Source organism: Papio anubis, chromosome 19 (assembly GCF_008728515.1).
Source record: "Papio anubis isolate 15944 chromosome 19, Panubis1.0, whole genome shotgun sequence".
In the NCBI taxonomy this organism is placed as follows: domain Eukaryota; kingdom Metazoa; phylum Chordata; class Mammalia; order Primates; family Cercopithecidae; genus Papio; species Papio anubis.
The window spans coordinates 49,252,768-49,266,479 of record NC_044994.1 but is presented as its reverse complement, the minus strand read 5'-3'; the positions used below and the strand labels follow the sequence as shown (position 1 = coordinate 49,266,479).

The window sequence follows — 13,712 nt, the reverse complement described above, 5'->3', positions numbered from 1 at the left end:
ATGTGGGGCTTAAAACCTAGACGACGGGTTGACAGGTGCAGCAAAACAACACGGCACATGTGTACCCACGTAGCCAGCCTGCATGTTCAGTGTACCCACGTAGCCAGCTCAGACAGTTCAGTGTGCCCACGTGAGTCAGCCTCGCCTGCATTTTCGTTCAGTGTGCCCACGTAGCCAGCCTGCATGTTCAGGTGCCCATCGTGAGCTGAAGGCCTGTATTGTCCGCGTAGCCCACGTAGCAAGCCTGCATGTTCAGTGTACCCACGTAGCCAGCCTGCATGTTCAGTGTAACCCATCGCAGGGCCAGCCTGCATGTTCATTAGTAAATTCAATGCGAGCAAGCCTGCATGTTCAGTGTACCCACGTAGCAAGCCTGCATGTTCAGTGTACCCACGTATCAAGCCTGCATGTTCAGTGTACCCACGTAGCCAGCCTGCATGTTCAGCACATGGATCCCAGAACTTAAAGTAAATAAATAAATAGGTACATACACACACAAAGTAAGCTTAAAGTAAGTCCTTTTGTTAGAAGAAGAATTATGCCAGACAAAAATCCTACACAAAGGAATGTAGAATACCAAAAAAGGTAACTACATGGATAAATATGTATTTTTCCCTATTTCAGTCTCTTTAAAATATAATTACTATTAAACACAAATCATAAGAATAATTTGTGAGGTTTATAACATATATAAAAGTAAAATACAGGACAACAGTAGCATAAAGACCAGGAGATGACAAATGCTAATATAATAAGGTTTAACATTTATATTAAATGTTAAATAGTATAATACCACTTGAATGTACACTGTGATAACTGAGACATAGACTACAGACTCTTAAAAAACTACTAAAATAATAAAATTAAAAATTAGCTTATAAACCATAAAGGAGATAAAATGGAATCATACAAAATTTTATTAGTCTAAAAGACAGCAGAAAAAGAAAAAGAACAAAAAATAAACTCAACAAAGAGAAAAATAAGGTAGCAGGATAACAGATTCAAACCTAACTATATCAACAATCACATTAAATGTAAATGGCTTATGCATCTCAAGTAAAAAGTAGGTCAGACTGGATTAAAAAATAAGACCCACTATATGCTGCCTACAAGAAACACATCTTAAAGAGCCAAATAGGTAAAAAGTAAAAGGATGATAAAAGGTTATACTATGATAACAGTAGCCAAAAATGCTGAAATTACTCTATTATTATAAACAAAGTAAATTTCAGAGCAAAGGATATTACCAAGGATAAAGAAGGTCATTTCATAATGATGAGAGTCAAATAATCAAGAAGAAATAAAAATTCCAAAGGTTTATGCACCTAATAACAGAGCTTCAAAATACATGAAGCAAAAACTGGGATACAAATGTAAGAAGGAATAAACAAACCCATAATTATAGCTGCAGATTCAATACCCTTATTTAATTGATAAAGGCAAGCAGGCAGAAAAATCAGCAAATATATACTAAACTTGAACACAGGCAACTTGACCTGACTGATAGTCACAAAATATTCCACCCAACAACAGCAGAATACACATTCTTCTGAAGCACACACAGTATATTTACCAAGACAGACTATATTTGGGGCCACAAAACAAATCTCAATAAATTCAAAAGGATTCATATTGTACAACATGGTGACTATAGTTAGTAACAATGTATTACAGACTTAAAAATTGCCAAGGGAGTAATTTTAAGTGTTCTCAACACACACATAAAATGATACATATATGAGGTCATAGATATGTTAATTAGCTTGATGTAGCCATCCCACAATGTACACATGTATCAAAACATCATGTTGTACACTATAAATGTATGCAATTTTATTGGACCATAAATAAACACAATCAATTGAAAAAAATGTCAAAGGATTCAAACCACACAAAATACAGTATCTGATCATAAAACGAAAACCAGTAACAGACAGATCCTAGGAAAATCCCCAAGTGTTTTGAAATTTTATTAACGCATTACTAAATTATCCATGGGTAAAAGAAAAAAAATCAAAAGGAAAATTAAAAGTAATATATGGCAAAGTGTGTGTAATGCCACTAAAATAATACTTAGGGGAAAATTTGTAGCATTGAATGCCTATATTAGAAAAGGAGAAAGGTTTCAAATCAATGATCACAGCTTTTACCTTAAGAAACTAAAAAATAAGAGCACATTTAAAATGGAAAAAATAAATAATAATCAAATCAAAAATCAATGAAATAGAAAAATAACAGATATTGATGAATAGAAAGCTGGTTCTTTGAAAAGATCCATAAAATTGCTAAGCTACAAGCCAGACTGATCAAGAAAACAGGAAAAAACATAAATTATGAACAACAGAAATGAAAGAGTAAATATAATTTCAAATCCTACAAATATGATAGTAAAAGGAAAATAAAAGATTATGCACAACTTTTTGATGATAAAATTGACACAAATGATCAAAGTTCACCCAAGTAGACATTTTTAAAAACAAGCAGAATAGCCCTATATCTAGAGTACTTTTAAATCTGTAGTTAAAAACCTTCCCATAAAAAAAACTCCTGGGCTTTCACTAGTGAATTAGATCAACCAAATATGGAAGAATGAACAGTCTACACACACCCTTCCAGAAAATACAGGGAAAGGGGCTACCTCCGAATTCATTCTGTGAGGCCAGCATTATCCTATCAGCAAAACTGGACAAAGGCATTAATAGAATTGAAAACTGAAGACCAAACTTCCTCATGAACACCCTTAACAAAATTTTAGCAAATTGTACCTAACAAACTATGAAATTGGTAATTCAAAATGTGGTCTATATTGCAAGGTTGTTTTAAAACTCAAAAGTCAATATACTTTGTCTTATTAAGAAAAGACAAAAATCAAATAATCATTTCAATAGATGCAGAAAAAACATCTGAATAAAGTCTAACATCTATTCATAATTTTTTAAATCTCAACAAACTAAGAATAGAATGGAATTTTTCAACCTGATAAAGAACATTAAAGAAGGCCTGGTGCGGTGGCTCACGCCTGTAATTCCAGCACTTTGGGAGGCCAAGGCGGCAGGATCATGAGGTCAGGAGATGGAGACCATCCTGGCTAACACAGTAAAACCCCAAATCTACTAAAATTACAAAAAATTAGCCGAGTGGGGTGGGGGGCGCCCGTAGTCCCAACTACTTGGGAGGCTGAGGCAGAAGAATGGTGTGAACCTGGGAGGCGGAGCTTGCAGTGAGCCGAGATGGCGCCACTGTACTCCAACCTGGGCAACACAGCCAGACTCCATCTCAAAAAAAAAAAAAAAAAAAAAAAAGAACATCAAAGAAAAACTCACAGCTAACATTATACTCAGCAGTGAAAGACTCAATGCTTTATCCCTCAGATCAGGAATGAGGCAAGAATGTCTGCTCTACCTTTTTCAATTCAACGTCATTCTGGAAGTCCTAACATGTGTAATAAGGTAAGAAAAATAAAATAGAATGCATACTAATTGAAAAGAAGTAAAATTACCTTTATTCACAGGTGACACGATTTTTGGCACACACACAAAAGAAAGAAGGGCTGAAAATCAGTACATAGCCATCCATCTTAAGAAGTCAAAAAAAAAACCTAGCACATTGAATCCAAAAAAATGGAGGAAGATGTAAATAAAGAGCAGAATTTAAGGAAGTGGGGGAAAAATATGCACTATAAAAGATAAAGTCAAATTGAGTTCATTAAAATGACTAATAAGATTGATAACCCCCTGGTAAGACTGATGAAGCAAAAAGAGAGAAGACATAAATTATTAAAATCAGGAATAAAAATAAGGACACACCACAGACGCCGGAAAGATTTATTATAATCTCAAATGTCAATATATTTGAAAATTTAGAACCAGAGAAACTCCTAAATATGTACTACTTAACAAAACTGACACCAAAGAAACAAAATCTGAAAAGTCAAACAATGAGATAAGTTGAACACAGAATTAAAAACTGCCTACAAAGAAAACTCTAGATCTAAATCCAGCAAATTTAAATCTAGAGTTTGAATTTATGAAAGAAATGTTGCCAATCTTATACAAACTCTTCATGAAAATAGAAAAAAAAGAAAACATTCCACAACTCAAGTTTTTGTAACCTAAATAATCTGAAAGCTTCTAACAACATTAGAAAAAAAAAAGTTTTCCTAAATAAAAAAATAAATAAATCAAATACAATAATTTATAAGACAATAATATATCACAACAAAATTGGTTTTATTCTAGGATGCAATATTGTGTTTATGTTCTAAATTTGCCACATTAATAGAGGAAAATTAAAAGTTACACAATCATCTCAATCAATATAGAAAAGGTATGATAAAATCCAAATACACTGATGATAAACATTAGCAAAGAAGGAATAAAAGGTAACTAGTTTCTTAACATCTATAAAAGCACACAGGAAACATCATAATTATGAAAGGTTTAAAAGTTTTCCCTTTAAGACTAGGAATAGAAAAGGTTATCTCATACGATTACCCTGACATTCAAAGGAATCCCCAGATAAATTATTTTAATTAATAGGTGAATTGAGCAAGATTGCTTGATACAACATTAGTATACAAAAATCAACTGCATTCCATACTGGGGCACAGAAATGAAAAATAGTTAAACATTACCAGTTAAGAAAATTTTTTAAATCTAATATCCGAATCCAATATTTAGATATATAAATGCTATATATCTAAAAAATATATAAAACCTGTACACATAAAACTATAGTTATGATAGATAAAGAACACCTAAATAAATATAGAGACATATTAAGTTGATGTATAATGAGTGAATCCCATAAAGATATTAATTATCTCCAAACTTATCTAAATTCAATATAACTGCAATTAAAATCACAACAGGTTTCTGTGGCAATTGAGAAACTGATTCTAAAATTTATATTGCAATTCAAACAGACAAAAATAGCCAAGACACACTTTAAAAAGAATAAGGTGGTAAGATTTCATCTACTGAATATCAAGTCTCATTATAGAGCAACAGTAATTAAGACATAAGGCTAGACAAATCAATCAATGGAATCAAACAGCCCAGAAACATACTATCATCTACAAAGAAATTTTATTGGCCAGATGCAATGGCTCATGCCTGTAATTCCAGCACTTTGGGAGGCCAAAGTGGGTGAACTGCCTGAGCTCAGGAGTTCGAGACCAGCCTGGGCAGAAGGGCAAAACCCCATCTCTACTAAAAATAGAAAAAATTAGTCAGGCATGGTGATGTGCCTGGGGTCAGGGAAATGAGAAGGGTGACCGTGTGGGGTTGGAAATGATGGATGGGAATGGCATAGAAAGTGTGGGAGTTTATCTTCCATAATGAGAACCATCTGACAGTGCCTAATGCTAAAAATCAAGCAAACCATTTAAGGATGTTAAAGTAAGTCTCAAATAATCAGCTAAGACAGATAAAAGTACTTGTCCTGTGGAAGGGGACAACTACAGATGTAAAGTTGGGGGTCTACTATTTAACAAACCTTGTAAACTACTGTTTGACTCTTTCAAACTTAAAAAAAAAGTACAGGGGTAGGGGAGAAAAATGCCAGTAGGCCACCATTTATAAGCAGAACCTACATCAACCCATCTGTTGCTTACTTCTTTACTTTTCTCTATCACATTCTGTGAAGAGTCAGTATTAACTCTTTGCCTAAAGGAAAGTTCTCTAAGTAGACATAACTCCCCAACTCTCTTGATTAGCTCATTTGTCAGTCTTAATAGGAATATAAAAGATATACACAGATACATCTAAGTATATTAATTATACTCAGGAATATGTAGGAATTATTAGTAAAGGAAGAGAAACTCAACCTTTCTTCTCTTCTATCTCCTAATGAAAAGCAAAGTATAGGTGAAAGTTAATTATATAATGACTTAAATAAAAAGAAAAGATAAAAAGAATAGTTTAACAAGGATTTCCGCTTGTGAATCACAACACATGAACTATGGGAAAATGGCAGGAGATGAGCTATAGTATGGAACTATGAACTTAAGCATTTCTAAATGTAGTTTAAAATACATATAACTTTTAAACTCAAGATACACACAATTAAAACACTACTGTTGTCAAGTTAAGGTGCCCCTAATATATAAAAATTAGGCCAAAGACAGTATAATAAAATTATTTGAAATATGTTCATTTATCACTTTCTAAATAAATCTGATTTATTCTTAACTGACATCTTAATTATCCATATTTACATCTGGAATATAACAACTTTTCTCTCTTTTAACAACCCAAGACAAACAAATATTATGATTATACATTAGCTCTGCCTCCTCAGTTTCTAGAGCTGAAATGTCATGTCAATTACTTAATAAGATTTAATTTTACCTTGTTTAATCTGTCCTTGCACAATATTACTGGAAGTTGGAGGGGAACCCCTTGCCTTAGAAAGGTCTGGGGTGCTTGGTCTAGGTGGCCTTAAAAAAGAAGAAACAAAATACAAGATATATTTTGACACCGTCATGTTTGCAGAATTATTTAAAATAAAAAATTTTCTACTTCTAAACAAATCACAAAACAAACATATATAGAACATTTTCAATTTACCATTCCAGAAAGATTATTTTGGTTTGGACCTATTAACGTTTTCCATTTCAAATGAGTAAATGATTAGCAAGTAAAAATCTGACATGTACAATTTGTGCTTTATATTAGTTTAAGAAATATTTTCTAACATTGTACTTAAACCTTTGTTCTTTAATATTCAGATGCTGAGATTTCAGCCTACTCCACAGCATTAGTCCAAGTGAATTCACAGAAAGATAGATTAAAAGCATTCAGCCCAAAAACTTGAAAACAGTCTTTAGGCATTAAGAAATCTTGGACTGTAGAGGCATACTGTCTCAGTTGTGAATTCTGACACTACCACTTACTGGCTATGTTACTTTGGGCACATTACATCATCTCTCTGTGTCTCAGTTTTGTTATCTGTAATAAAGGGATAATAAAAGTACATACCTTATAGGGTTAAGGGCACTAACAACTTAGTTTTTGTAAAGTACTTACAACACAGACCGACACAAAGTAAGTGCTATATAAGTATTTGTTAGAATTGTTTTTAATTCTTCATATGGTAAATGCTCAATAGAGTATAATAAAAAGTTGCCTCCATAAAAGGACAAATTTTGTCTAAGTATTCTAGAAATATTAAAATAGTATTCTGCATTTTTAAAAGTTTTTTCTTTCTCTATTGAAAAATTCTGACTATACTTCTCACAAAATTCTGAAGCCAAATCTCTGAACACATGCCAATCATTACATATAAGTTACAATGAGAAGAAGCATTTAACCAAATACACAATTTTTATTTTTATTTTTTCTTTTTGGAAACAGAGTCTTACTCTGTTGCTTAGGCTGGAGTACAGTGGCACAATCATGGCTCACTGCAGCCATGAACGTCCAGGTTCAAGCAACCCTCCCACCTCAGCCCCCCAAGTAGCTGGGACTACATACGTGTAACCACCATGCCCAGCTAATTTTTTTTATTTTTATTTTTGTAGAGGCAGGGTCTCACTATGTTGCTCAGGCTGGTCTCAAACTACTGGCTTCAAGTGATCCTCCTGCTTCAGCCTCCCAAAGTGCTGGGATTACAAGTGTGAGACACCATGCCCAGCCTCAAATATATATTTTGAATTGAATATTAGGGCAAACTTCAAGTACATATACAATTTCATAATTATATTTACAAGAGCTAGTCTATATGACTACCTCTCTCATTCCAAATTTTTAAAAAATAACATCTAAGTATGCCAACGTATACATAAAATAGTATAATTTTATTATGTTTTAACTGGGCATTTTGAAACTGGTGTTTTAAAGCGTAAAAAGGAAAAAACTGAGATGACACTAATATAATAAAATTGTGTAGAGCCAAAAAAGAGTAATCAACAATGAAAAAATAAAACAGGTTTCTTTTTTTGAAACTTAATAAAATCAAACTATCATGGTCACACCTGGTAGGACCCTTCTTCATATGATCACCAATAAAAGTTGCATTGGTCATACTCATTAAAGTATTTGCCAAAGAAATGATAGACAGGAGATGCTGTGTGGTGACAGCACGGGACACTCCGTAAGTTCCCTTTCCTACTCCCTCAGTCGCTGGTAGCTTCCTTCCCACTTCTGATTTCCCGTGTGACAGTTTACAAGCAGGCTGATTATAACCCGGCAGCATCAGTGACATGTGGCCTCCTCTCGACAAGAGACCAAACGATACTGTGCAGTGGGGTTTCAGCATTCCAAGGCGATCCAGGCAAACTTCATCCAGTACTTCATTCAAACCCCAGGCGTGAAGGCAGGACATAAACAGCTTTGCAGTGTCCATAGTTAAATTATATTCTAATAGGGTCAATGGCTTTGATTTGCTGGACCGATATTCAGGATCACTTTCTTCCCTTCTCTGCCTCATTATCTCCTCATCCTCCTCTTCATCATCAAGGAGGTGTTCCTTGATGTTCTCTTTGATTGTTTCTTTCACTTGTTGGAAGAGAACTGCTGCCCGTTTTCCAGTTAAAAAAGAGCCCCCTTTGTCTGAACTGCCAGATGCTTTTTGCAAATTCTCTGGGGAAATAAGCGCAGTATTCGGCCTAGAGGCTTCTTCAGTCAGGAGTTGAATAATCAACGCTTCCACATCAAAGAATAGCACATGTATGTCCGGGTCTGTTAGGTTTGTCTTTATTGCTTGAACCATCAGGGAGTTATGAGAATATTTAGGTAAATTTCCCTGTAATAAATATTTTTAAAAGATAGTTATAATTAAAAGTGCTTAATTTCATACATTAATTAATAAGCAATAAATAATCAGAGGAATTAACATGCTTATTAAGCTGTCCTTCTAGGAACCTGTATCATGAAAAGTAACATACTAACTTTGCCAATCAGCAGCATGTAACATATCAGCTTACACAATTAGAAGAACTTCAGGCTGAAACAATCACAAAATTGCCCATTAGTTTAAAAACCAAGAAAATAACAGTTTATTATTGAAGCAGGGAGTCTCTTTACTCATAGTACAGATTAAAATTTGTTTCAATAATTTAGGAGCAAATCCTGTTTCTGAGAACAAACTACTGTTCCACCTGATGGAATAATCCGTTTATCGTGGCTCCTGATTCTTTAAGTTGCTACAACCATCATATCCCTCCTTTTTCCATTTTACCTTCAATCTCCCTATTCAAAGATTCCATTTCCTGAATAAAGAACATATTAGAGTTTACTTAGATCCTTTAAAAAATGCTATCTTTTGACCATGCTCCCTTTTCTATTTCTCTCCTCTTCTAGCCAAATTTCAGTCCCTTTTAGCAAAATTTACTGAAAGTAGTAGACTAATCCAATGAAAATTCTTCAGTCCCTCTCTTCCTTAATGTCTTTGCAGTATATGACATTGTTATTTTTTGCTGAGACAGAAAGAAAAAGAGACAGAGACAGAGAAAGAACTAAAAGAAAGAATAAAAAGCCGCCTCCCCAGCATCCTGGAGCGTAATAAAGACTTAACTGGAGAGTACTTCCTGGTAAGTCTTCTACCTCTGTCAATCTCCCCCTCTCAGGCAGCTGCCCTGATAACTCATTCTTCCTCCCACATGGGAACTATCACCTATATGTAGATGGCTTTCTAATTTCCCATCACCAGCCAGACCAGTCTCCTAAAGGAGTTTCAATCCTTTATCCCCAATGGTTTGTACTGGGAGATCCCACAGTACCTACCTCGCTTTTTAACGTTCTCATCGCCACCCCTCACTAAACCTGCTGGGCCTCCTGATTCATCAGTTGGAAATCATTTCGTTTTCTTCCTATCCCACTGTCACGACAGAAATTCAGACCCTTATCTTTGCTCCTCAAGACAGGTTTCACTGTCCCTGGTCTCTTACTCCAACACATGTGACCTCTAAAGAGCCACAGACTTCTTTCTGAGGCAAAAATCTAATCATGTCACTCTACCAAAAAATTTCCATTATCATGAATTATTAAGAAAAATAGACAATACAAAAATTCTTAAAAACTAAACAAAACATAAGTGAATATCTATCTGATCTTGAGATGAGAGTGGACTTTCTAAACATACTTAAAAGTTCACTATGATAAAAAAACATGTTAAATGACAACTAAAAAATAGGAATAAAATGTTCCAGAAATAGGACTAATGAAGAGTTGTAATAAATACAAACATTTCTTAAAAGCAGTAAGAATACTATTGCCAAAAGAAAAAAAAGAAAAAAGAAAAAAACTATGAAGAGCAAAGACAGTAAAAGAAACATAAAAGGTGAATATAGGGAAAACCTGCTCAAATTGGTCATCAAGGAAATGACAGTTAAAATAACCACAAGATAAGTGTTTTATCTTATTAACTTATTAGCAAACAGTAGACAGTAAAAACAGTATAGAGAAAGTCAAACTCATACACTGCAGGCGTGAATTTAAATAGTTTTAAAAGAGTAATTTGGCAAATACCTCATGAGCCTTTCTGATTGATATTGTTTGATCCAATACATTTATTTCCAGGATCCTATCTTAAATAGTCAGAAATACAGATAAGGATTTATGTTCAAAGATGTTCAGTGAAACCGTAGCCAATATTTTAAATTAGAAACCACGTAAATATCTACAATAAGGAAACCAGTAAATAATTTATGCATAGCCATATAATAAATATTGCAGTATTTATAAATCACATTTTGTGTGCACATCTAACCATGTAGAAAAATACCCATGTTCCAATTTTAAGTGAAACTATACACACACCCACATGTACACACACACACACACACATATTATGGTTCCAATTTCAAGTATTTAATGCTTAAGTATATATATATACACACACACACATATATATAAGCATGGCAAGAAAGACTGCTTATATGGGGGTGGTGTGTGTGTATATACATGTGTATATACATATAATATATACACACACACACACATATATGTGACTGGAAAGAAATGTGTGAAAATATTAATAGTAATTACAATCTTGTGATGGAATCACAGAACATTTTGTTTGTATTTCTATATATTTCTTAGATTGTATATAATCATGTAATCAATATACATTATTTTAATAATTAGAAAATAAAGCTCTAGAATAAAATGTGAACTCCTTTAGCACAATCTTCAAAGTCCATTACAGTTTGACCCCAAATATACCTTCTGAGCTTTAACAAATAGGCCCTAGTACCAAAATTATGGCCCCTCACATATAAATCCTTTTACTTATTCCCCTTCCCAAAATGCTCTTCCTTCACTCCAATCGCTTCTCTTCCATCGAAGCCCTATTATTCCACAAGTATATGTATATCAAATCATCACACTGTACACCTGGGATATACACAATTGACAATTTGTCAATTGTCCCCCAGTAAATTGGCGGGGGGTGGGAGAAAGAGACTAATTCTGCTAAGGAGGTTATTGAATTCAACTCCCACAACATTTTATGTCTACTGTGTATCACATATTTGTATGTCTGTGCCACATTTATATAATTTGTTGTTCTAGATATTTACATTTTCCTATACAGGAACATTTCAAAATCAGGGACCAATCATGTCTTACTCATCTTGTATAGTCTAAAGCTATTACAGTACCTAACAGAATGAACAAAGACTATTACGAAAATTGTATAAAATTGGCTGGTCCAAGTGCAGTGGTGTTTAGAACTAATTGGTCACAACCAGTTATAGATTTCTTTGTCCCTTCTCCACTCCCACTGCTTCACTTGACTAGCCTTAAAAATTTTTTTGGAAAATTATTTTAAATTGCCAATCAGCTCTTCTGTCATAAAATTACTACAAATCCCCTTAATTGGTCTCTCTTTTGTCTTAATTTCCTCCCATCTGACCATGTTTCTTTCTAGCTTAAGAGACTTCAACATTCTGTTGAACCCAAGGACAAAATCCAGACTTACCTGCAAAGCACAAAACATCCTCCAAGATATACTGCTGCTTACCCTTCCAAGTTCATCTCTCACCACAATCCCTATAACTTCCGCCAAATCAAACCACTTGTACTTTCCAAGACCAAGTAGTTTCAGACATTTGTATTTCTGCATATGCTTATGCCAGAATCATGCTCCCTCCTGAATCTCTCTTCTGACACTCAAATCATACATACTTCTACTTATCCTGCAAGAAGTATTTCAAGTGGCTTCTCTTCTGAAAATTACTTACACATTTTTCAAGCAGATCTATCACTATTTCCCGTGGGTAAACTTCTGCTCTAAATATTTCTATACTACAGTTAAGTATCCTAAAATACATAAATAATGTGATAAATTTACACTACACAATCATAAATATAAAGTTACAAATGCAGAAAACAATCAAGACTTTCCGAATCTCATTCTCGTATATTTAATTCATTCATTCTCCCAATTGCCTAACACCTATTATGTCTTGTGTTTGTGCAGGGTACTGAGGGTACCAAGATGAGTCAGAAATGGTTTTTCTAGTCATGGAACTCAAAACAGATGATGACATGTACATAAGTTATTATAATGTTGGATGAATGGTGCCATAAAGAGAGATGGCAAGGCACAAGAAGGGGACCCAATGGAGAAAGTACCAACTCCACCTCGGGTGACCAGGAAACCCTCACGGAAGATGTAATGAGCAATGAAGGAGCACTCCTGGCAGAACGATGGCCAGATGTGAAACAGGACAAAGGCAGAAGCATCACACGGTGGATACTGCTGAAACCACAAGTGTCCAAGATGAAGAATGCAAGGAATGGCTTTATCCTGCAGGCTTGGGAGCCACTAAAGCAGTATTTTTCTCAGAATCATCAGGAGTGCTTGTTAAATACAGCTTCCTGGGCCTGATATCAGACCCGAACCAGTATCTTTAGGAATGCGTCAGAATCTAATGAGCACCCCAGATTACTTTATGCAGTAAAGTTTGAGAACTGTTGTCTAAAAGTTTTAATGAGGGGAGTAACATGATCAAACTTAATTGTATAAACATTTATCTACCAGCAATGTTGGCTAAAGGGAGCAAAATCAGCAATGAATGTGAAATGGAAGGCAACTGAAACCATCCAGATGAGGGAAGATAAAAGTATGCAATAGCACTGAGCATGTAGAAAACAGGACAGATTGAAGAACGTATACATAACCCTTTTATTTCTCAGAGCACTGTGCTTTATCTTTTCTTTTTCAGACACTGAATGGATAATGTCAGACACTATGCTTACTGCTTTTTACCTACCAACAGTAGTTTGAGTGAATACTACATAAAATTACATAAATATTTTATCTAAAATAATATTGATGTGGAAAATTATTATTAATAATGATAGCTATCACATACAAAGCTGTTGTTATGGCCTAGGCACCAGACTAGGTACTAGGGCTGGTTATGTCACGCAAAAGATAAAATATCATCATATAACAATATTAGGTAGACAGACCCGACGCTGGGTATGAAGGAATAGGTAGTAACAACATTAGGTAAAAGAGACCACCACAGTGCTTTGGCAGATGCTGCCTCTCTGGGAAAGACCTGCAAAATTCTTTCAGGATAAAGATAAAGACCATTGCTACCAAAGAATATAAAATCAAACATGCTTGGTAAAGAAATTATTGAAGCAGCACGAGTGACTTGAAGAAAAAAGGACACTACAGTGGTAGCCTCAAGACAGCCCTTTAAGCTCTCGCACCTGATGTCAACCCCACATGCCTGCTTTCCGCATCTGCAGATC

At 34.5% G+C, this 13,712-nt stretch overlaps 1 protein-coding gene across 5 annotated transcripts in view; it reads right to left on the bottom strand.

Annotated features, from left to right (window-relative positions):
• The window catches only part of WDR7 (WD repeat domain 7), a 405,254-nt gene that overhangs the window by 272,806 nt on the left and 118,736 nt on the right, over nucleotides 1-13,712 (bottom strand). For all 5 annotated transcript variants that reach the window (XM_009192785.4, XM_009192787.4, XM_003914404.3 and 2 more), the window contains exons 15-16: nucleotides 7,976-8,745; nucleotides 6,351-6,439 (exon numbers count right to left, since the gene is read on the bottom strand). In XM_009192785.4, the coding sequence (XP_009191049.1) occupies nucleotides 6,351-6,439; nucleotides 7,976-8,745 (859 nt within the window). The remainder of the gene's footprint in view (nucleotides 1-6,350; nucleotides 6,440-7,975; nucleotides 8,746-13,712) is intronic.